The sequence below is a fragment of the Chelonia mydas genome, chromosome 4, assembly GCF_015237465.2.
Source record: "Chelonia mydas isolate rCheMyd1 chromosome 4, rCheMyd1.pri.v2, whole genome shotgun sequence".
NCBI lineage: Eukaryota > Metazoa > Chordata > Testudines > Cheloniidae > Chelonia > Chelonia mydas.
This window is the reverse complement of record NC_057852.1, coordinates 93,054,855-93,080,634: the sequence shown is the minus strand read 5'-3', so window position 1 is coordinate 93,080,634 and position 25,780 is coordinate 93,054,855. Positions and strand designations below refer to the sequence as shown.

Below are 25,780 nucleotides of genomic sequence, written 5' to 3'. Positions count from 1 at the left end.
CTTGAGTTCTGCTTAGCTATACCTTAACCAATCATTTTACTGAAATTTAACTAACCAATCCTAACATATTGTAACATGATTATGTAACCAATTATATCCCACCACCTTAATTAGTTTACACCCAGCAAAATTAATTATACAGCAGACAGAAACAATCGCAGAAGCGGACAGAGATTATACAGACAAACAATAGCAAAGTGGGAACTATAATGACAAAACAATACAGAAGTGAGGATTTCACATCCCAGCTATCCCAGACTGTCACAGTAAGAGAAGGACCTTACACTGGCAGACAGTGATTTTGATTCTCTCTTTTATACCTCTATAACTAGCCAAGTGATAAGAATACACCTAAATTCTTAGAGTATAGGCCTTTACAGACAGGCCTGAATATCTTTATCCTAACAATTCCACTTTCCAAATCCCAGCCTCCCACAGAGAAGTTGGAGAAACGTGGTTTCACCTAGGATATGGCCATCCCCTTGTCCAATTTCAATGGGAGCTATCAAAGTTTAATACCCTCGGGTGGAAGATGGCGTATTCCACATACACTGAGGCATTCAATGATACAGCAATTTCATAATTCATAAGCTGTACATAGCGAGATACATCAAATTGTAACAGGCCAATAGTACACACTACACAAGAGGAGAGACAAGGTGTGATGAGGATGCACATCAGGTGCCAAAATCACCCCCTTTGGAACTCTCTGCAAGAAGGGAACGGAATCACCAGAGAACAAGTCCATTCCCTCATGGTAGGGTTCTTGGTGAGTCAACAATACCTCATGATCAGTACCAAGTACAAGGGATGGATTAAGTGCAGTCTCTGGGAGAGATGAATTACCTGTTTCCCACAGTACAGGTTCCACTTAGCACTAAAACGATTTTGTAATCAGATATTCAAGAAGTTAAAAAATTGCAGTTAATGTGAAGAAATATGTGAAAATCCAGCTGGAGCATGGATTCTCCTTAAAAGAGATTCTTCTCCCCATAGCACTTCTCCACCCTTTAGATGGTTGTGAACAAAAGATCATTATGAAGTCTGCAAACCCTTCAATAGCGTAATTTGTTGAAAGGACAGCATGCTTCAGAAGCCTCTGGAAGCCAGTCAGGTGCCATTAGCCTGCAAGGGAAGATCAACAAAGCATGTCCCTTACCACAACAGGAAATGTGTGTCCCTCCCACAAACTACAGGCTGTAATGATCAATCCATGACAGCTCCAATCACAGCCCACATATCAGATCATGAGTATACCCAGTTTTATAAATTGAGCCAACCACCATTGACAATAGTGCTGTGGGTGTCATGAAGGCCATGGTGCTGATGGAACTAGGTGGGGGAGAGGGGGCTGCCGCACCCCCTGCTTGAATAACAAACACCAGATATATGGTTTCTATCATCAGCACCCTCACTATAAAAATTGTTCCAGCACCCCTGGATGGCCATTAAAACCACCAGCTGACTCAGACAATCCACCATCCACATCAATTATGAAGTCACTGAGCCACAGCACATCAAACAAAAACTACTACTACTTTTAGGCAGAGATGGGTCTGTACCCCTAAATTGAAAGCATGTGCCAATTGGCCTAGGCCATAGTGTTTGGATCCAGGATTTTGGTTCAGCCCATTACAGGAATAGGGGGCATTTGCTTGATTTGGATTGTGATCTAAACTTCTCCGAAGTCTAGGAATGCTCAGGTGCAGGGTGCTTGATTTGGGACTGTTATTACTTGAAAAAAGAGTTTTATCTTTTAAGATGGAGCAAAAAAACCAAAAAACCCTAGTTCAGCTGACATTTTTAGAGGAGCTCGCTGCAGTACCTGGCTTTGGCAAAGGTTTCTTCCTCCCACTCTTGTGTGGGTTTGCAGCGGTTTAGTATAATGCCGACCTTGTCCTTTGACTCCCCCTCCACTGTGACAGGCGCCCCTGGAGGGACGTTTTGCCCAGCGTTTGAGCTGCTCAGAACTCCTCCGTGCTCTCACTGTCTATTTGAGGAACAAGCCGTCCCGACTGATTACTTGCTTCAAGTCTGCATATTCGTGTGCCCTGGTGCTCAGGATCCTTGACCTTTCTGCCTTGGGTATCAAACACCCGAATCAGCGGAGGGAGGGCGTTATCTTTTACCGTGGTAACCCCCCTGGGAAACTCCGAGGCCACTTGTTGCCCTATGACAATGATTTCTGCACTTCACATTCGGGAGGGGAAACAAACAAACACCGAGGCGCAGGCAGCCTGGGATCCCGGATCCCGCAAGCACCTTTGTGCTGTGGTGAAAGCGGGGCGGATTGTAGCCGTCGCATTGCTCTTCATCAACATTCAAGAAATGTCTGGAAGGAAAGGAACAGACTGAGCCCGCCCCCCGCCCTTCAGCCTTCTCATGCCAAACCCGCTGGGAGCGGTGGGGGTTGGCGGTGTGACATCTGGGCAGGCAGTAGGCGCCCGCACTGTGTCCAGCTGTGCCGCAGCAGCACGCCTGTTGCAGGATTGTGTCTCCCCAAGGTGCGCACACAGGGTTCCTTCCCAGGTGCGCCTGCCACCCCTCGGGAGCCGCATGGGCTATTCCTGGTGATAAAATACAACACAGGAACAAAACCAAGGCAGGGTGCAGGCTACCCCCGTGTGCGGAGGGCTGCGGGGAAGAGAGGCAGTAGCGATCAGGTGTTCCACGCGTTTGCGGATGCCTACCGGGGCGGGGCGGGTACTTGCCACTGATGTGTGGGGAGCCGAGTGGCGCTCACGTTTGTGGAGCCGCTGTTGCCCATGTCAGTTACAATAGAGGCTTTTGCTCCAGCCACAAACATAATCGGAGCACGGCTCGCTGGCTTGCTGCTTCTCTCACTCCACCCCACCCCTCCGCCCCCCATCAGAGAAGCCGTGACCCGCTCTGCCCCAGAACACTCTCCACGGCCGGCTATGTCCCGAACAATTCCCTGGGGTCTGAGCTCCATCCAGACCGACAGCCTCCGGTTGCACTGTGCAATCGGGGACTGTCCACACTAGATGCCAAAGCAGCGCCTGGTTCTGGCTGAGCCCACGACTCTGGTGCTTTTCTGATCCGCTCTGAGAAGCCTGGCTGAAGAGATCGGGAACTTTGAGCGGTTTGGCTCTGTTGACGGTTTTACACAAATTGTTTTCAAGGCGAAAGGTGTCTGGAGATCAAGCGAGCTCCGCGCATGCGTTGGTCTGTTGGGAATTATTGCTCTGCCTTGGACTAAGTTGCATTCCTTGGATCTTCGCAGAAAAGCCAATTCTTCAGACAGAGTTAGGAATGTGGACAGTTCACAGTCGAGGGTATTTTGGGATTCTCTCGTTCCCCGTGATGATAGCCATGGTCTGCTGTGCGCAAAGGTGAGCGTTATTCTCCGGGGTGCTCTCTCCGGGTTGTGTCGGTGCGTGTGCGGACTGTTGATCTCATTATTTTGGGAGGTGTACGTGCATTTGTTTTTCTGTCTGCCTGCAGTTTCTAGCCTTGATTCTCAATCCAATCCGTCCTTCTTCCCTTCAGCGTTAATGAGCCTAGCAACATGTCATATGTGAAAGAGACAGTGGACAGATTGCTCCATGGATACGACATTCGCTTGAGGCCAGACTTTGGAGGTAATTTGTCAGTCTTTTTCAACGTGTAGCACAACCGTGTTGCATTTCCTGTATCAGAGGGAAACGTCAGTTCAAATGCAAATTAGTCCTTGCAAATGGTTGTGGGCCAATTTATGACCAAGTACACACACAAACACACATACTCACATGCGTGCACACACCCCCTGATGTACCCCATTTACACATGCAAACACACACCCATGTATATATGCCACTACACAGCCAGGCACAGGGATGGTGTTTTTAAATGCCTGTGATGTGCATAACAAACCCCCCTGTTTCTCATTAAAGGTGCTCCTGTTGACGTCGGGATGAGGATAGACATTGCCAATATAGACATGGTCTCAGAGGTCAACATGGTGAGTACACGCTCTGAATTAAACCAGACCTCTGAAATTGGCACACTTTGTGCCTGCCCCTTAGAGTTTAGTTGCGGGGGAGAGGGTGTCTCAGACTCGTATCGGTGCAGCTTTCTCTTTCATGCCAGAGCGAGGGACGGGGAGCGGAGAGTTACATACGTTGAGTGCTCTTTGGAGACGAGCTGTTGATAGCTGTCCTGGGGAAACCTGTTTGGGACGAGTTTACACAGTACCTTCTTCTCCTTTCACGTCCTTTTAAAATACGGCACGGCGCCATCTGCCGATCATTGCGCCTTACTGCCTTTCAGCACCGAGGACAGCTCCAGGCTTCCTCGCTCTCTCCGCCCTCAGAGCCCTGGCCCGCTGGAGCCGGGAATAAATAAATAAATAAATAAATAATAAAACCGCATATTTGACCCCATGACAATGCTGCATTTGTGGAGTCTGGGGGGCGGGATAATAGGGACAACCATGCTTCCCTCGGAAGAAATAGCTACAGCTAAGGCAAGCTGACTGTTGACTGGTCAGGAGACAGAGATCCTTTGCCTTGGCAAAAGGTTGCTAACAGCCTTCAAGAAAAGAAAAGGGGCGGGCGGATGGTGGATTTTGCGTGTGTCTCTGTATGCAACTTATAGAGCTACAAATTCAGACTGCAGGAGCAGAAATCTGCTCTGCTTGAACCTCCCATTTGCCGCTGGAACCCAGAGGCACCTGTGGGGAGGGGCGAGATCGTTGTATTAGGAAGCTAGAGGGCAAAGTCTAGTCTGTTTATATTTTAATCTCCTCTTGTGATTTGGTGCGGAGGAAATAGTCAAAGCAACAGTAGCTGCTGCTAGGCTGTCTGCTAAGCACCATGTTCAGCATAAGTAGCAATGCTGCTGAGACTCAGGGCTGGCAGAATTGGTACTGCTTGAGACAGAGCAGAAGCCTGTTGATTTCCCTCTAGCATATCAGAGATCTCTTGCCTGGGATCGGTGAATTGTAATTGCTGAATGGCTGACAGATCTTAGCTGCAATGTGATTACTCCACACGCAAATATGTCGGTGAGGATTTTAACAGCAAGGAGGGGTGAAAGGGGGGGTTGAAAGGCTTCCATCACGTTTTAGCTAGGTGTCCAATCTCTCATAAAGTGCCTGCTAAAAGCAAACAGTTTGATATTGCAGATTGAATCACATACTTTGGAGTAGCAGGATTAAGAGCAAATGTCTGTGTAAAGCAATTCAGGGCTGCTAAAAAGAAAAGTCATTTGGAATATTTCTATAATTTGAATGTACTTAAATCAGAATTTTGAAATTGCTCACTGCATTTAAATATATGTAATATATAAGGTTTTTGTTTTACTCTTTGTTTTCACCCCAAGTCAGCTATATATATTTGAAATACTAGAAATATTCAGAAATATTAAAGATTCCTGGTACATATTTTTGACAGATGGACAGACTGAATTTCTCTGTCAATTGATTTAGATGGTAGAGATAAAGGCTGTTATAAAGAACGAACATCACCTTCACAAACTAAAAACTTCTCAACATAAAAGCAAAGAAAAAGAAAACTAATGCTGGAAAGTGATTTTTTCATTGGGAAAAAGAAAAAAGTGTATACATGAAGGAAGCTCCACAGCTAATTAGCAAAATTAGAAAAATGAAAACTGGTTGAGAGTCAAATAAAATGCAACTTCAGACAAAGATGTGTGCTACATTGTACTTGATTGCGTTTATTTCATTGCTGAGATGATTGAATTATAATAGTTATGAATGCAAAAGTAAAGCACAGAATATCTAGTGCTAGGCTGGTTTCACATTCTCTTCCGATACTACAGAAAATGAAAATCAGTTAGAACTTTTAATCCCATCAAAATCATTTCTGATTAATATACTTCAAGGGCATTTTGGTGGGGGAGGACGACAGTCTCAAATGAAAATCTAAGGTACTTTTTTCCCATCTGAAGAGGAACATCTATGCAACTAAGAGGAACTGGATAGCTGTGCTTTGTTTTGATACCAGCTGTCAGTTTATTGAAATTTCACAAAGCACTAAGACATTTATCAGTCTCAAATTAATTTCCCTTTTCCTAATATTCCTACAGTCTAATATTTATCACTGGAATGCTTAAAAAGATAGTATTTATTTCTCTTCAGATTTATTTTTACTACTCTTAACTGTATATCTTAATTTTCTGTTGTTGAATAAATATAGTTGTTATATTTATTTTAGTGTCACAGTTACGTTGTAAGTTCTTTGGGGGCAGGGACTGTTTTCACCATATGTGCTGTGCGCAGCACAATGGAGCCACGAATGGGACATAAAAGTCATATCTTAATTCAGATGTTAAGTAATAATAAACAGTACGTCGGAGAAGGGAAAACACAATGGACAGGCTTTGCAAATTCTAACTTGCAGAGTTCCTGCTGAACTTTCCTTTCAAAGAGAACATGTTAGTGACTGTGCAGATGTGGTGGAGGAAAGAGCACACAAACCTTGCATATGTCAAGGATAAGCAAGGAGTACAAACCCTATCCTCACCCCCAAACCATTACCTGGGAGCAAGGTCAGACTCCCCACACTAATCACTGAGCAAATCATCCCTTCTAACATAATGGCTGCCTTAGACAATGTGTCCACCCGGGCCATGACTTTATGGTGACCTCCTTTTCAGAGGCGCAGGAGCAAAGTGAAATTAATGCCAACACTAATGGTACTAAAGTCCTTATCCTGAGAGGTGCAGAGCATGCTGGATCCTCAAATGGGAGTTTAGGGGGCCAGGCCACAGGAGGCACTCTGTGCTGTGCAGGGTCAATTATGTTGTATTTTCCAGCAGTCTTTCCACTTGGGGCTGCATAGAGCATGATCCATAATGTGTCTGCCCTCCGCCAGCTCCTCTCCCTTCCCACACAAGCAAAACAGAGTTTGCAGATAAAAACAAAAATTGCAGGAGTTGCACTGACACAACCATTCTGATAACGGGCTCTTTAATCTAGCAGAGAAAGGTATAATATGATCCAATGACTGAAAGTTGAAGCTAGACAAATTCAGACTGGAAATAAGGTGTAATTTCTTAACAGTGAGGGTAATTAACCACTGAAACAATTTACCAAGGGTCCTGGTGGATTCTCCATCGCTGACAATTTTTAAATAAAGACTGGATGTTTTTCTAAAAGATATGGGGAAGTTCTATGGCCTGTGTTATACAGGAGATCAGACTAGACGATCACAATGGTCCCTTCTGGCCTTGGAATCTCTGGATCATAGATTCATAATCTATGAAAAAACTGATAGGACTGGAGACCCTTCACTCAAATGTTGGCTTTCCTACTTTTCTATCTCCATCTTGCTTTACTGTACTTTGCAATCTGACTTACTATAGTGAAATAAACTTAAATTAACTTACGGATGGTCCAATGGTTACAGCCCTAGCCTGGGACTCAGCACTTCTGCAAATCAAGCCACTTAGGTGCCTTGCTTTAGATACCAAGTTTTTACAACCTGATGCAAACCTTCACGTCCTCTTTCTATTTATGCTTAGGAAATATTAACTGAGATTCTGACAAATGCTTCAAACCAGATAGCTATCCTTTTGTTTTCATTACATTTCCAAGGCCAACAAGGTGGCCCTCTTCACATTTTCAAAATGCTTGAGCCTCATTAGCTAACTTCGGACCCCATGCCCTCTTTCCATTCCCTCTGCTGCTGCTTCCCCGTGCTAAATTACTTATTTATAAACACCTACTTTCAAAGCTATTTAAAAACATTTCTAGCATAATAAGAACCAGCAGGGTTTTTTTGTTGGCGGTTTATCTATTCTCAAAGTGGCAGCAATGAAGTTTCCCTCTTAGGAATTATTAAGCCTCAGGTAGCTTTTTCACTGGGGAATTTAATTATGGCCTAAGAGTAGTATTACTGCTTGAATCTAAACCTATGCTACAGCCCTGATCCAAAGGCCACTGAAGTGGAGGAAAGCCCATGGAATATATATCACTATATGACTTTGTAAGACACATTTCCAATCTAAACTATGCCAAATGGTGATATTTAGCCGCCACCCTCAGTAACAGACTGTTTGTAGCCACACTACCCCAGGAGGTGTTCAGGGAGGGGTTATGCCTCTGGTGTCACTGTGGAGACGACACTGTGCTTTAGATTGGTGCAGTCTCCTCTGCTTCTATTGCAGGGTCCTGGACCCACATCCTTCCTGCCTCACTTCCTTTCTAGCACTGGGCACCTTGGGGATGCACTGAGAGAGCAGTCCCTGTGCTCTTTCCAGTGCAAGTCTGCAGCTCTGTCTGGCCCTGTATATTTTTTTTTCAAGCTCCATGAGATGTTATTGGCATGACAGGTTGTACAAGTGCTGCCAAATAAATTAAAACCACAACCTCCTCCCCCTCTGTGTGCCCAAGTACAGGTCTGTCACAATCTGGACCGCAAGCAGAACAATCACAAATATTTTGAAAACGTCCTTAAATATTGGAAGTAAAATGTAAATAGTTTCACCCTGGTTTTTAAAGGCACTGAGATCCAGATCTTCAAAAGTATTTAGGCACTTAACTCCCATCGATCTCAATGGGAGTTGAGTGCCTAAATACCTTTCAGGATCCGGTCCCGGGCACCCACCACTCCCAGTGGTTCCAGTGGGAGCTGCAAATATTCAGTATCTGTGAAATTCAGCTCCTTTATTTGTTCACAATGGAAAATGTCGCTGCCCGTTAATTTTCTTGCCATTTGGTTAAACATGCCTGCAGTCACTGTGCTAGGAAACCAATGAAAACTTATTTGCAAACTTTGGTCTCTATTATAGTCCAAGAGATCTTTATACTGGGGAAATTGTTCCATTGCTGAAAGACTGCAAACATTTTGGACACAGGATGCTGAGATGGGACTATAAAGTGTGAAGTAAGATGTACAGGACAATTGTGTTTTGTTAATGATGCCATTAACGGCTTATCATAATACGACCACCACATCCCTCAAGGCATATTAACTCTCCCTCATTTAGGGTAATGTGGCTCAGACAGTATCTCATGAGGACTATGAAAGTAAGGCCTGCAAGCTTTACTCATGTGAGTAGTCCTCACTGATTGACTTCAATGGGGCTAGTTTGCATGTGCAAGGATTGCTGGACTGGGCCCTTAATACATGCCACCACTGACTACAGAATCAGCTACAGAGCTCCTACTGGGACAAAAGGAATGAATTTGGCCCACCATTGCTATTACAGTAATTAAGGAGTCTATAGCTTTGCTTAAGTGAAATGTGGCCTGCCCAGTGGAAGAATGTGATCCTGGCTCTGTGAATCACATCCATGATAGGTTGGCTAGTACATCACCCTGGCTCTTGACCTGAGCCTCTCCTTTTGTTTTACTAAGCACCATTCATTTTCTATTAAACACATTAGTGGTGTGTGTGCGTGTGTGTTTTAGTTTAGTTTAGTTTTAGTTTATTTAAAAGGAGCTGCCATTGCTCTCATAGAGTTTCTGGGCCAGAATCACAAAAGGCATAAGAGGATGCAAGTTACACCTTCTGCTGCCTACCGGGCACCTGTGCTGCTGGAGGCATTCATTCACCTAGACGGACAGGTGGCAGCACTGCCAGCCCCCCTCACCCAGGTGAGAGCACTCTGCCAGGTGCAAGCAGCTTTTTATTTGGCTGGACCCTACATGTTCCCCATTGAAGAGTCTCCCCAGGAAATGCACTGAAGCAGCATGTCATCTGGCTGACTTTCTCCACATAGAGCCATATTGTCAAAACCAGAGGGCCAGGTTTTGAAGCACTTAGCACCCACCAGTGAGGTCAGATTTTCAACCTAGATGCCTCTTTTGGCACTTAAATGGGAATGGAGTTCCTTTGACAATCTGATCCTTAGTGGAGCAGTGTTTGGGCAGCTGGCACTGCTCTGAATTTGCCTTTGATGGACTTACCATCACTGTGGGGCTAACAGCCTGGTTACTGTATCTGCGTGAATCCTGTCCCCAGACTTGCTGCAACTTTAGCTTAGACTCTAGAAAAAGGACTACTGTGAACTCTGTGCATAGCATCAGGAATAATAGACTGTTTGTGCAGCTTGCCCAATGATGGAGACTTTTGAAAATATACCCTTCTATTGTGAAACATCTCACCCATTTGGGTATTGAAACTTACCCAGCCTTGGAATCAACCCTGCTGGTATTTTCCCAAAATTCCTTATTTCATGTCTACTCAGCTTCTTTGGACTGCATTGTTTTATAGTTATTGTCTTTAGTAGTTTAATAATACTACTGCTACACTTAGCTTCTACAGTGACTTTCATATAAAGGATTAATCCAAGCATTCATTCTCATGCCCTCCCTGTTTGGGATGTAGGTATGTTGTGTTATACTCATTTTACAGGTGGGTAGACTCCGGCACCGGGAGATTATATGACTTGCCTTACATTAATCAGCAAATCAGTAGCAGAGGCTGAAGTGGGACCAGTAGTACTGGCCTCCATTCCCTTGTTCTAATCACTGTGCACACTCCCTCCTTTCCTAATGTACCATGAGACATGGTTTAGTGGGTTTATTTTTGCATCTTTGTTATAGTAATTGAAATTTACAAAGTGTTTCCTTTCAAAACTACAAGGTGACCCTTTTGCTTTGTCTCAGTTAATGATGTTTGACTAATTTTCCGCCATGACAGAATTCTTATGAAAGTATATTAGACCTTTATATGAATATGAAATGAGTTCATTAGGAACCATGCTATGACAAAATCTATTAAGTTTCTGTGACATGATTTGTCTGGTTTACTGCAATACCTTGACCCAAGTTAACAAAACAGGCTGCTAATAGAAGATACCAAAGAATACGTCTGGGTAGTATGATGCATGGTAGCTGTGTTCAAGCTTCAGGGCAAACAAATGAAGAGTGTATATCTATATCTACCAGAAAATGGTCACTAAGAAGTGGGCCTCAGAAAAAAATCATTCACATGCAATAAATGAGTTAAAATGTTACCTCCAAAAGCTTTCCCCAGTAGTCTCCATTCAATGGCACAGAGGTCAAAGCATTACAAGAGTAGCAAAAATCTTAGTTACATGTGCTTGTAGAGACCTGAAAACTCATGTATGATATAAAAACAAACACAGACTTGTTTAAACCACTATTTGAGGACTTCAATAGCTCAGACATAGGTGAGAGGTTTTTCGCAGGAGTGGGTGGGTGAAATTCTGTGGCCTGCGTTGTGCAGGAGGTCAGACTAGATGATCATAATGGTCCCTTCTGACCTTAGTATCTACGAATCTATGAATCAAATATAAACCATGTTTCCATAGCTTGTAGGGTTCAGTTCCTGATCTACAACACTGAAAATACTCTCATGCTAGAGCTTCTATACTGGTACATGGCCCTGATCTAGCAAAGCACCTAAGCACATGAGTAGCACTGTTTAACTCTGGCAGCACCCAGGAAGGAAATTGTGCCATCAGAATGAATGAGGATGCTTTCAGGGTTCTTATGTTAGGTATATACTTAAGGGACCTTGCTGTGTCAGGGTCGGAATGACTAAACTCAAGCCATTGGGGCTAACCTTATCTAATAAGTGGATTCCTAGGGCTTAAGACTGGACTGGCCTTTTCAGTTGGCGAGAGATACTCCTCACTGGAATACTATCCACTACCTTACAGAATGCTAGGAACGATTAGGAAAGGGACAGATAATAAGATGGAAACTATCATAATGCTATTATATAAATCAATGGTATGCCCACACCTCAAATGCTATGTGCAAATTTGGTTGCCCCATCTCAAAAAAGATATATTAGAATTGAAAAAAGTACAGAGAAGGGCAACAAAAATGACTAGGGGTATGGAACAGCTTCCATGTGAGGAGAAATTAAAAAGACTGGAACTGTTCATAAGAACATAAAAACAGGTCCATCTAGCCCTGTATCCTGTCTTCCAACAGTGACCAATGCCAGGTGCCCCTGCCCAGAGGTAGAGTTATTGACTCCATCCTGCCTCATTGCTGTATATTGTTAGTAAGTCATAGAGAATCACTTGATGGATGTAGTGAGCACATTACATTCCCTGATACCTTATCAGGAGATGAGTCCCTCCAGGGTTGACTGACAGGAGTGATTTTTAAAGTTTGGCTCTGTCCTGAAAAGTGGCTGTAAAGATGGCATCGTGGGGTCCCATGATTTTTATCTTTCAGCGATTCCATAGCAAATGTGCTTAGTTTACACAAATAAAGGTTTGCTTTTCATAACTGCCAGTCATGCAAACTCAGCCTGCATTCCAAACTTACCACGGAGTTCTTTCTGGCTCAGCAGAGAGAAGTGGAATAAAAATCTTTGTCAGAAAATTAAGCAGATATGACTAAATCTGGTCAAGGAGCCCATCTGTTGAAGAAGAAGGAACTCTCAGTACAGGATTAGAATTGTGAAATTCTTTGGGCCTATGTTATACAGGAAATCAGGCTAGATGATCATAATGGTCTATTCCAGCATTAATATCTGTGAAGGCGCCATTTCTTTCAGGCCTTCTATAGCTGATCATAGCACTCTAAAGTTGAACATCTGAAACGGAAGTGTCCCAGGTGAAAGTTTCAGTATGGAGCTGATGCTTTTAGAACAGAGATGAAGCCCATTGGGTGGAAGATTCCACCACATCGCTCCCCTTTCAACGATATCACTGATTAAGGAGTTGGGATTCTCATTTCCAGCAAAGGAAATACTGTCTTATCCAGAGACTAGGAACTTGAGCCAACTTCTAATCTCTCCAGGCAGAATTTGGGATGCAAAGATACTTCTCTCAACAATTACACTGTTACTTATTTTAAAAAACAACAAGAAGGTCTGGAATCGCACAGTAGTCATTAGTACAGTACTATGGCTGTGGTAACTACTAGAGATATTGTGGTCCTAGCAGGGGAGAAGAGTCCCAGAACCCCGTGGTATTACTCTTTACATGTCTTGTGACCTTGTATAACTCAAACTTTCACCTGTGGCATGGGTATTTACTGTGGTGCACCAGGCTGACTTGTCTGTAGAATAGGTGGCCCTTGTGTGCAACTGGCTTATGAGATGTTCAGGGCTCTTCACTCCCCATAAGGTCACAAAATAGAGACTTTCAGTGTCTGTGATTCTGCAGGAGATTCACAGAACTTTTTATCTGTGATACTTATCCCCCTCTCCGACCCCCGACCCATTATTGTAATCTAAGCACTGCACAATCTTTTATGTATTTTAGCTTCACAACATCTCTGTGGGCTAGTCAAGAACTAGCATCCAGTACAGCATCTGGAACACAGGGAGACTAGGGGGTTGCCCAAGGGCACAGAGGAAGTCTATGACAGAGCAAGGAACCGAATCTGAGTCTCCTGAGTTCCAGGCTAGCACCCTTGTCACTACGAACTTGAAGCCAAGTCTCAGCAAGTTAAAAAATACCTGTTCAATTATTCTGTAAAATTATTTGGGGTGGAAATACAATTGAAATAACAGAGACTAGGTTTGATTTGCTATTTTGGATGTTTTTTATAATATTACCAGTTCAGTACCTCTAATACTATCAAATAAGTAACTACTATACTATGATCATTCGTTAGATTGTAAGTACGTCTTGTTCAAAAAAGTAAAAATTTTGCAAAAACTCTTCATATTATTTTTATTGGCTTTTCAAAATTTCATAGAATCATAGAATATCAGGGTTGGAAGGGACCCCAGAAGGTCATCTAGTCCAACCCCCTGCTCGAAGCAGGACCAATTCCCAGTTAAATCATCCCAGCCAGGGCTTTGTCAAGCCTGACCTTAAAAACCTCTAAGGAAGGAGATTCTACCACCTCCCTAGGTAACGCATTCCAGTGTTTCACCACCCTCTTAGTGAAAAAGTTTTTCCTAATATCCAATCTAAACCTCCCCCATTGCAACTTGAGACCATTACTCCTCGTTCTGTCATCTGCTACCATTGAGAACAGTCTAGAGCCATCCTCTTTGGAACCCCCTTTCAGGTAGTTGAAAGCAGCTATCAAATCCCCCCTCATTCTTCTCTTCTGCAGACTAAACAATCCCAGCTCCCTCAGCCTCTCCTCATAAGTCATGTGTTCTAGACCCCTAATCATTTTTGTTGCCCTTCGCTGGACTCTCTCCAATTTATCCACATCCTTCTTGTAGTGTGGGGCCCAAAACTGGACACAGTACTCCAGATGAGGCCTCACCAGTGTCGAATAGAGGGGAACGATCACGTCCCTCGATCTGCTCGCTATGCCCCTACTTATACATCCCAAAATGCCATTGGCCTTCTTGGCAACAAGGGCACACTGCTGACTCATATCCAGCTTCTCGTCCACTGTCACCCCTAGGTCCTTTTCCGCAGAACTGCTGCCTAGCCATTCAGTCCCTAGTCTGTAGCGGTGCATTGGATTCTTCCATCCTAAGTGTAGGACCCTGCACTTATCCTTATTGAACCTCATCAGATTTCTTTTGGCCCAAACCTCCAATTTGTCTAGGTCCTTCTGTATCCTATCCCTCCCCTCCAGCGTATCTACCACTCCTCCCAGTTTAGTATCATCCGCAAATTTGCTGAGAGTGCAATCCACACCATCCTCCAGATCATTTATGAAGATATTGAACAAAACCGACCCCAGGACCGACCCCTGGGGCACTCCACTTGACACCGGCTGCCAACTAGACATGGAGCCATTGATCACTACCCGTTGAGCCCAACAATCTAGCCAGCTTTCTACCCACCTTATAGTGCATTCATCCAGCCCATACTTCCTTAACTTGCTGACAAGAATACTGTGGGAGACCGTGTCAAAAGCTTTGCTAAAGTCAAGAAACAATACATCCACTGCTTTCCCTTCATCCACAGAACCAGTAATCTCATCATAGAAGGCAATTAGATTAGTCAGGCATGACCTTCCCTTGGTGAATCCATGCTGACTGTTCCTGATCACTTTCCTCTCATGCAAGTGCTTCAGGATTGATTCTTTGAGGACCTGCTCCATGATTTTTCCAGGGACTGAGGTGAGGCTGACTGGCCTGTAGTTCCCAGGATCCTCCTTCTTCCCTTTTTTAAAGATTGGCACTACATTAGCCTTTTTCCAGTCATCCGGGACTTCCCCCGTTCGCCATGAGTTTTCAAAGATAATGGCCAAGGGCTCTGCAATCACAGCTGCCAATTCCTTCAGCACTCTCGGATGCAACTCGTCCGGCCCCATGGACTTGTGCACGTCCAGCTTTTCTAAATAGTCCCTAACCACCTCTATCTCCACAGAGGGCTGGCCATCTCTTCCCCATTTTGTGATGCCCAGCGCAGCAGTCTGGGAGCTGACCTTGTTAGTGAAAACAGAGGCAAAAAAAGCATTGAGTACATTAGCTTTTTCCACATCCTCTGTCACTAGGTTGCCTCCCTCATTCAGTAAGGGGCCCACACTTTCCTTGGCTTTCTTCTTGTTGCCAACATACCTGAAGAAACCCTTCTTGTTACTCTTGACATCTCTTGCTAGCTGCAGCTCCAGGTGCGATTTGGCCCTCCTGATATCTTTCCTACATGCCCGAGCAATATTTTTATACTCTTCCCTGGTCATATGTCCAACCTTCCACTTCTTGTAAGCTTCTTTTTTATGTTTAAGATCCGCTAGGATTTCACCATTAAGCCAAGCTGGTCGCCTGCCATATTTACTATTCTTTCGACTCATCGGGATGGTTTGTCCCTGGAACCTCAACAGGGATTCCTTGAAATACAGCCAGCTCTCCTGGACTCCCTTCCCCTTCATGTTAGTCCCCCAGGGGATCCTGGCCATCTGTTCCCTGAGGGAGTCGAAGTCTGCTTTCCTGAAGTCCAGGGTCCGTATCCTGCTGCTTACCTTTCTTCCCTGCGTCAGGATCCTGAACTCAACCAACTCATGGTCACTGCCTCCCAGATTCCCATCCACTTTTGCTTCCCCCCTACTAATTCTAATTTCATTCTCTTCTCCTCCATAAACCCTGCCCCCCCCCCAAATAAACCATTTCAACCAGCTCTAACTGTAAGCTGCTTGGGACAGACTACTACATCTATCACATATAGCACCAAGCACACTTAGCATGCTTAACAAATCATAAACAACAATAATGATTAACTGGTAGCAAGAAAGAAGCTTGAAAGAAGTGCTAATGTGAAAATTCTCATTAATTACTTCACCAAATGTCTCAGTTGTTTTATCCTATAGTCAAGTGTTTAAAAAATAAAGAGAGACAACCCTCACGCACATTTATCTCTTATTTCATTGAAAGTGCACAAGCATGAACATGCAGTATAAGTATCATGAGGTTGTGTCTATCTTTTATAGTTGGGGAGTCTCATTCAAATGATGATTTTAGGAAAGGTGTAATCACCAAACTAACCTGATTATTTTGCCTCAGGGCCTACAGAAGAAGCAGGTCACCTAAAAGGCATCCTGTTTCATGAATATTGGTATGGGGAAGGAAGAGATGAAGGCTCTGTGAGGTAGCATATCATGCTATACATTTCTTTAGAACAAGGGAGTGTATGCAAAAGAGGTGTATAGATAGATGGAGACAGGAGGAATTTAGACCTAAACTGAGCCATTATGCTGAGCAGCACAGAAAGAGTGACTCAGAGACCCCCTGATTCCCAAAGGAGAATAATTTACTGCAGCCCTTTGCTGGTTGTAGATTATTCCCCACCTTGTGTCAGCTCAGCCTTGCTGGTTGACATGTTATGGAGCGTGTAGCCTAGGCTCAGCCTACTCCCACACCTTTGTGCCTACCTGCTCAAGGGACATGTGAGGGGGAGAAGAGGCACACAGACCCTTGCAGCCAGAATAAGGTAAGTGGCAACTAGAGCTGAGCAAATAATAGATTTTTTAGTTCAGAGCAGAGCCCAAAAATCCTTAAGAAAAAGAGTCAGTTCAGTTCAAACCAAAACTGATTTGTTTAAGTTTTTGCTCATTGAAACCAAAGCCAAAACACAAAATTTTGGTCTGGAGTCAAATGAAACCCTTAGTTGAACCCTTTCCAATTTTATTATTTTGTGTATGTTTTGGTTTGGGGTGTTTTTCACCATTTTCTAAAAAACAGTCCTATATTTCTAAATCAAACATGATTTCAACTCAAAACATCACAACACTTCGCAATTAAAAAAAATCCAGGGGCGGGTTTCAGCCAAATTTGACCTAAATCCACAAATAGTTCCGACGCCCTGAAAAATGAATTTAAAAAAATATATATTTTTTTGCCAATTAAGTATTTGCCTAAAAAAATTTGCCCATCTCAAATGGCAAAATAGCTGTGTTTGGGTCTTAGTCTCTACTAATCAGCTATGCAGCCACATAGGGTTGGGTCACAAAGCCCTCAGTGAATGGAGAAATTCTGATACAGACCTATAAAATTAAGAAAATTCAGATTTGAATTGACTTTAATATTAGGCAAAGGGTGGAAAGAGGGAATAGAAAAATGAGTCATTAGAGGGAATATCCATCAGGGGAGGAATGTGAGACCAAATGCATCAAAACAGAAGAAGTGGTCTAGGAGCAGTCTGAAAAACTGTGAGAGATAGCCTAATGCAGGGGTTCTCAGACTTCATTGCATCGTGACCCTCTTCTGAGAACAAAAATTATTACACCACCCCAGGATGGGGGAGTGAAGCCTGAGTCAGCCCAAGACTCACTTCCCTAGGCGTGCATCCAAAACTGAAGCCTGAGCCTGGTCGCCCCGGGCTGGGGGACTAAAGCCAAATCCCAAGGGTGGTGGGGCTTGGGCTTTGGCTTCAGCCCTGGGCCCCAGCAAGTCTAACACCAGCCCTGGTGACCCCATTAAAATGGAGTCGTGATCCACTTTGGGGTCCCAACCCACAGTTTGAGAATCGCTGGACTAATGTGTGAGATAACAAATGATCTTCTGCAGAACAGCTGGGAGAATTGTATTAAAAATTTTTAAACAGAAGTCCTTTGAACTTATATAATATTATACACAAAACACACATTAAATATGTAAGTTATGTAAAAAGCAAAGTCAAGCACTAGAAAGTTAGGACATGCCAGATTTATGGCTGCCAATGCAACTTAACTCTGCCTCCAGTCTATGTATCCAACTTGCATCTTGAATGAGGGCAGGAGTTCTGTGGAAAAACAAATAGTATGTGACCATGTAATTAAAGATTGCATCATACTGTAGTAGGGGGCTGAATTAAGCTTGCATGGAGAACTATATATCTGATTTTTCTTAACTTTCAAGTGCTTGGCTTGGCAACTTAAATAACACTTTTTTAATGTAGGGATTTGGGGGAGTAATTTCCTGTGGATTGTTTTTTAAAGAAAAAGTTAAAAATAAAATTCTATGCAGTGTGACTGTAACAAACCCTCTCACCTCACAAATCCTGTTTTGAACATCAAATCTTCAACACTGTAACACAGATAGCTACCACTCGATACATTAGGACCAATACATTAGAGGCAGCAAAAGAAGGCTGGCTGCGGGTGAGGGAAGGGGGAAGAAGAGATGGGCTGGCCCATGTGTTATCCCTGGATGGGAGGGGAATGGACTGTTGGTGCCATGTACTGAGTGCAGGGTTCCTGGGATGGGAAAGGATACTGCTGTATTCTCGCTCCCTGGTTATAGCTGCTCCAGGATTACATTGAGCCCATTGTAATAACTGGGGTCTAGAAGGCCTACCCCAACTGAAGGAAAACTGATAAAAGTTAATAAAATGATCCAATCACCTATAATAATACATATTTATGGGAGAGGTAAAATAGGAGACAAAAGACTGGGTTAATTCAAACAAAAAGGCCTACTGATACAACCCAAGGACAGTGTTGAGATCATGTCTAGTAAATTAGAGAAGTGTGAGACTGAAAATCAATGGACCAGACTTGGTATGTCATAAATGAGGGCTAATTGGTGAGCAGAATAGTGGGAGAATGGGCTATTCCACCTATCATTCCCTTTTGGAGTCCTTAAAAAAATACTTCAGTAGGAGGATCAAATTAGCAGCTCGCTGGGAACCAGGTGGACTGAAAGGAGCAAGCTTTACCATCATGGCTACCACCTCAACCATCTCTAGCAACCCCAGGTTCCACATTGATACCACTGGGCCTCCATTACTCTGATCCTGAGAGATATCCAGGCCAGATCAGGCCAGAGAGAGGGACCCAGATGGTATGCCACCTCCACGGGCACCAGCTAAATCATGACCACCTCTGGGATGAGAGACTTTGGTTTCTGCTGTCATTTTCCTTCCCCATTTTATTTATTCTCTTTCCTATTTCTTTCTTTTTGCTTCTGTCTAATAAGAATTTGACTTAGCTGTCCTAGATTGCATCTTTTGCAACACTGCTGTGAGCCCAAGGCCCAGAGAGGCTAAAATAAATGTCCTAAACAGCCTGATGCTGGTATAAGGAAGTTTGCCAGGTCTCAGAGTGGCTGATCAGACTTTGTGCTTGGCCCATGTTTCTCTAGCAGTGAGGTTGCAAATGCTGCAGTGAAGACATACCCTGTGGGTACAACTACACTGGAATAAGAGACCCGTGGCATGGTGGCTGGCCCAGGTCAGCTGACTTGGGCTCACGGGGCTTAGGCTGCGGGGCTAAAAATTGCTGTGTAGACATTCAGGTGTGGGCTGGAGTCTAGGCTCTGGGACCCTCCCCCCCTCACAGGGTCCCAGAGCTCAGGCTCCAGCCTGAGCTCAAACCTCTACACAGCAATTTTACAGCCCCGCAGCCCAAGTTCCGCAAGCCTGAATCAGCTGACCCAGGCCCGCCAAGGCTGATAAATTGCTGTGTAAACATACTTTAAATGACTGAAACTTACTCAAGAAGGGTCATGCAAAAGACCTTAACCAGGACTCTGCCTTACAAGGAAATAACACGAACAATCTGACCACGCCTTTTGTGCTCAGAATAAACACACAATTTCTATGGGTGAATGCAACCAAAGAAAGTTAATCTCAGCACTAACTTGGCCTATAATATTACAATAGCCTAATTTTTATAGAAGTGCTGACCCTGCATAATGCAAAGTTCCCAGAAAGAGAAAGGTTTAATGTCATCTAAAAATTCCCTAATCTATTACTCATCCAAAGAAGGAACAGAAACAATACTGTGAGCAGTCACAGAATGGTAATAATAGTAATTGCAGGTAGCAAACTGCTTATGAGCACGTCACAGGTTGAGATGTGCTTGCATGAACAAATTCATAAAGATCAAAAATTGTTTGGAACTGAAAAGGAGGCAAAATTCATCAAATAAACCATTCACAATGAAAAGCTCCCCAAGCTCTAGTGCAGAAGATGTAGACAGAAGCACATTTATATTATATAGCAACTCTGTGTTGAAAGGGATAATGACATGCAAGAATATTTGAAATGAATACTAATGAGAATGTTCAGCACCTGATTTTAATTTTTCCAGCAAATACAGAAAAAGAAATCAAGCAATAATACATAAAGGTCAAATCTTTTTATCACTGTCCATTCACAAATGGAGAATTTTATTAAGAATGAGACACAGAATGCATTCTTAAGTAGGCAGCTTGAGGTTAAACCACTGAGTCACTGTTACTAAAAAGCTTTTCAGCTTATTTTTCATTTGTCTAAATGGGCAAATGGTCCTTCAATGAAACAGGACCCAGGCAAAATGAATAAAGCAATACTCAAGCAAAGGTCCTTCTGTATGCCCCTGAAAGGGGATTTAATCCATTTTTTTTCAGAGCCTGAATAAACAGAAGGCTTGTCTACACAGGGAAATTTACCGATATAGCTATGCTGATATAGTTACACTAGAATGGCTAGGTCATTAAGTTTCCCCATGTAGACGAACACTTTGTCCCAAAGCTCTCTGACTTCAGAGTTAAAGCAAACAGTATTCCAAATTCTGAGCCACACAAACAGGTGCAAATTCCCTGGCTTCAGAGTTCAAAGCAAATAAAAGTCACAAACACCCTTTCAATAAGGTGTGAAGTAAATAAAACTCTCAGTTACCTCAGGGCTCAGAGTAACTGTCTGGCTCTCCAGCCACACTCACCAGTCTACCCTTGATTTCTGGTTTGGTTTCATTGGAGGCTTTTGGCTTCCAGTTGCTTCTAGTCCCTGTACATTAACCCCCTGTCTTCCAGCAGGGGGTCTTAGCACTGAAGTCCCAGAGCTTCTTGACACTCTTGGGCTTCAGCCAAATATTACAACCCATCACAGAGTACATTGCTGAAGGAAGTATATAAAATGGTAACGCCTCCCTTTTGTATAAATAATGTGCTGAGAATGCTGCCAAATAGCATAAGATACACAAATCCCTGTGATAATGAGAATGGAAAAGAAAATGACTGGAGTGGGTACATTTTTTCCTGTGGGCCACCTCCTCATTGTTCACACGCACACACTTTTTTTTTCTGAGCCCGAAGCTGGACAAATGGAATGGGAATCTTGTTGCTATTGCTGTCCCACACAGGCAAAAATCTGATGTCAGGGGACCATCTGCCTGTGGCTGGCAACTCTAAGAAATGTGCCAAGTCAGGCACAATTTCTGGGTCATGCTTCTAGCATACTTCTTCACCCAGGTGTAATTCTTGGTGGCTACAGCTACTTCCACCACAGATGTGACCAGAGATGCAAGTGCATATAAAATGTTGCGTGAAATCCTGGCCCTCTTCATGTTAATGGGAGTTTTGCCATTTACTTGATGGCAGCAGGAGGGTGGAAGAGCAGTGAGAACGTGTTTGACTTGCAATTACAGTTAGAGGATCATCTGCAGAGTAGTAACAACTTGTTCCTGGCATTCCCCATCCTGCCCATCTCCTCCAGCATTTGTACCCATGGGCATCCCCTCTGAAAAGTGTCAGCTGGTTCAAACAGTACTTGCCCTCTGTTAGTGTCACTAACTCAATCAGTTATGTGTGCAGTATCCTTTTGAAACTATCCAGGACCCTTAATATCAAGACACTTCCTGATCCCTTAATATTAGAGCTAGTCAACATTTGTCATTCAAAAATTTTTTCAACAAAAATTGTCCTTTTCTAAAATAATTTTCAGTTTTTTTCAATGTTCTCAGTTGTCAAGCACAATTTTTTCCCCAATTTCTCTGCCCTTTTCCTTCCACCCTCCCCAATCTCTTTTCATTTTGTCACTTAAAAAGCAAGAGAAAGGAGGAAAACACACACACACCTCAGATGCACTCTCCTCAGTGCACTGAGCACACTGAGGCAACAGCTGAAACTGCTTTGTTAAATCAAAACCAAAGATTTTCAAGTGGCTCCCACTGAGGTATGCTGCTAATGGGGGAGCTAGAGACAATTGCTGCTGAGGACTGTTTTCTAAGATTTCTTGGTTCCCAGGATGTTAAATCTTGTGGGACCCCTCAGTATGCTGAACTTTTAAAGTGACAGCAAAGTATGAAATGTAGCTCTTACTGGATGAAAGAGTCCAAGATGGCAGCCAATAGAGAGACACCTTGTGGATACTTTTAAAGCTCAATAAGGATCATTTTTCTTTTTATAGAAAAAGACTTCTGGAGGTCACACAGGCACTTTCAAGCTTGTAAAATTTCTGTCATTTTAAATTCCTCCTCTTCTGTGGCCTGTGCTCAAAAAGGCGTTTTAAACAAAACCCCCTTCACCCCAAAGGTTTTAAAGCTTAAAATATAGCCACAAGGAATTCCATAATGTCATCTACTGTATATCATGGGGGCATATGGCCAACTAATGCAGTTTGTTCCACAATTTTTCAAGCAGTAGCCCTGTGTAAAGAATTACATGGACTAGGGTAGAAAGGTAGGTCAAATTTCATCCCCTCAACCTTGAAAGGGCCCTTTTAAGTTTAAAAGATTGCTTGGCCTAAGTAATGTCAGTTTTCTCCATCTCTGTTTTAGCAAAGCTTTGACGGCTTGCGTTGTATGCTGAACAAAGAAAAGGTGATGACACAAATGCAGCTACTAGAAATACAGTATTGTGATTCTGCATAAACATCCAATAGCATATGTACATTCACCTTGTAACAAGACAGGATGATGACTGGAAGGTTTTTTAAAATAAAATGTTCGAGAGAGAGCCTGGCTTCAAAGCAAAAGATGAATGATTTCAGACTGCCAAATGTAATTACAGGTTGGAATAAATGTTCTCCATTAAAATGCAGCAATCCATTGGACTGAGATTGAAGGCTCTCGGTAGTGTCTTTTTTAATTGTCTCTGTTAGAATAGAAAGCACTCAAGTGGCAACAAAGTTGAGATCACTGAAATAGATACACACTGTGTCTAAATATTGTTCAGCCTCTTAATCATATTAAAGTAATAGAGTGATTTGTTTTTCCTGGATTTCAACTTGATGAGACTCTTAACAGCATCAGTAGAAAAGTGAATGCTAGTCACCTGCAGACATATGATCACAGATGTATACAATGGAACTAAATTGGGGTCTTATTAACTATAGGCTGCTCCTGCAAGATGCTGAACTCTCTGGCCCAAACCCAGGAAAGCACTTAAATATGTGCTTAACACTAAGAGTGTGAATTTCACCTGGACCTCTCAGGCTCCGTTGTTTTGCTGGATCAGGGCCAGGGTGCTCAGTTTTACAATTCTGTAACACAACTGACATCAGTGGAGTTACTCCTGATTTACATCAGTGTGAGAGGTGAGTATGGGACTCTACCCACCCTCCCTCCCCCTGCTCATCCATGGGATAACCAGCTAAAACATATCCACTTTTTACACCCTAAAAGCGGAGGAGTTTCTTTGGCCCATGCTTTTGCAAACAATTTACTCTGCATATCTTTAGCACTAATGTTCACACGCCAGGCAGTGGTGCAAACATGCATTTCAGAGCTGGTGGCTTCATACTAGACAGCTGGGGAATGTAGACATTTTCATTCCAGTATGAAACAAAACAAATATTTTTGAAACTTTCCATGAAATGGAAAGTCTAAAAAAATTCTATATTGAATTTTTTTTTAAATTGAAATTTCATTTTATTTCAATTTTTTTCATTTTTATATTACTTTTACATTGTTACGGCATGTCACCAGTAGTGCATAATATGATGTCAAGATAAATATTCTATTATTCTATGTTATTCTGTTATTAAAATCATTAAGGGCAGCTGTGCATAGTACTCATTGAAATGCCTTATTTGAATTTCTAGATCAAAATGTCTCCTGTTTGTGCTGTTATTAAACAGTTTGACCCTTTGATCTAGAAAACAAGATAAAGCACTCAGTCTACTAATTAGATGAGCAGCTGTTTTCAATTTCTTTGTGTTAGCCCAGAATCATTTTCCATTTCAATATTTTTATGGGAAATTGCATCAAAATCTACAGGATTTCATGAAAAAAATTCGATTTTGTCCAAGCAGCATTTTGCAATGGAGAACCGGTTTGACAAAAAGTTTCCAACCTGCTCTACTTCACACATACACCACGCTTCACAGGCAGTGTAGCAACATCGCTAGCTTCCTCTGAGGGAACTTTAACACTGAAAACATATTAGCAGAAATCTGTAAATTCTCTGGTTATTTTATCCACTGTGTCAGGATTGAGCAGGGAAAAAACTAAGAGGAAGCTGCAATTGATCAGTAACATGCTGGGGGTTGCATCTGAAGTAGAAGGTTTCAGCTTGTCACTGCTTGGCTTGTTAAATGGTCAACAGGCTCCTAGAGAAGTGGGGAACCAGACACTCACAGTGCAGTGGTCTTTTATCAGACACAGCCTTATACACAGTGAGCCTTATAGTGAGAGGTTAACAATTTATCCTTTTCTGCAGCAATCTATAAAGGCTGACTTCAGGACAAACTGTCGCTACCAGCAGTGACTAAGTTATGGCAGAGACATACAGCATGGATGAGCAATCAAATGACTTCACGTACAGGCAGATCTCAAACTGACATTGAACTGTGCCGTATCATAATGGTAAAGACTCACAGAAAGAGTCACTTTCTTCAAATGCTGAACAAGGAATTTTATTAGAATAAGCAAAACCATGTAGCCTCTAAAGCTACACTGTCTCTTTCTACTTCACCATACAGCTTTTACCTAGAGCCTGCCTGGAATCCGGCCAGAGATTTAATGACTCAGTACGCATATCGTCACAGCTTCTCCTCACACTGGTCCTGCTTCTTCAAACCATTATGCACAAATATTAAACAAAAAATAATATTGAACAAATTCTAGATCAAGAAAAGTCACTGGTTTTACCACTTGCCCAGATTCGGTCATCACCTGGCCTTGAGAAGAGTTTTATTCAATTGATCCACTTGCAATATCAAATCAGTGCTCGCATTCTATCTGTAACCCTAAGCAAATATTTCTCCAGTATAATTTGTACATGATCCACATTAGTTAGTTTGTTTTCTTTTAATAGTAATAACCCTTTGCACTTCTAAGGCACCACCAGTTTCAGGATCTCAAAGTGCTTTAAGTAATTTATGTTGTCTCAACACTTTTAATTATTATATTCTCCTGTTTGTTTGCTTGTCATTAGTTGCTTTCTTTTAAATATCAGAATGCTGATGAGTTCTTTTAAGCAGGAAACTCCTTGGCTCCTTTCCATGAGCATAGGGTCAAATTTTGGTCTCACATTTCAATAGGTTCTTATATCACCCTCATTGCCACTGTATCTGAGTACAATGAAGTCAATGGGAGTCTTACCCAGGGTTTGACCCAGGCTGCAGGAGAGACCTTACACTGTTGATCATTATACATGCACTCCTGGTTAATTATTTTAGCAGGAGTATGGATCTGGTATAATACAAAGGAAGAAATTCCTGCTTCAAATGCCTTACCCACATTTCCATATCATAAGTGGGTCTTCTGAATATATCGTCTACTTTCTTCGTACTTTATTAAATACTTTTCTTAAACAAAGTTTCAAATATGGGGCCCAAATTGAGG

The 25,780-nt window shown here is 42.8% G+C and overlaps 1 protein-coding gene across 2 annotated transcripts in view; it reads left to right on the top strand.

Moving 5' to 3' along the window:
• The first annotated feature begins 2,724 nt into the window (after nucleotides 1-2,724).
• GABRB1 (gamma-aminobutyric acid type A receptor subunit beta1) overlaps nucleotides 2,725-25,780 on the top strand; it is a 274,858-nt gene continuing 251,802 nt past the window's right edge. Inside the window, exons 1-3 of one of the 2 annotated variants that reach the window (XR_006290112.1) lie at nucleotides 2,725-3,353; nucleotides 3,511-3,602; nucleotides 3,894-3,961. Coding sequence is in view for 1 of the 2 variants with exons in the window: in XM_037897844.2 (XP_037753772.1) it covers nucleotides 3,274-3,353; nucleotides 3,511-3,602; nucleotides 3,894-3,961 (240 nt within the window). In the remaining variant the exon portion in view is untranslated. The remainder of the gene's footprint in view (nucleotides 3,354-3,510; nucleotides 3,603-3,893; nucleotides 3,962-25,780) is intronic. The other variant, XM_037897844.2, reaches the window with a different exon arrangement.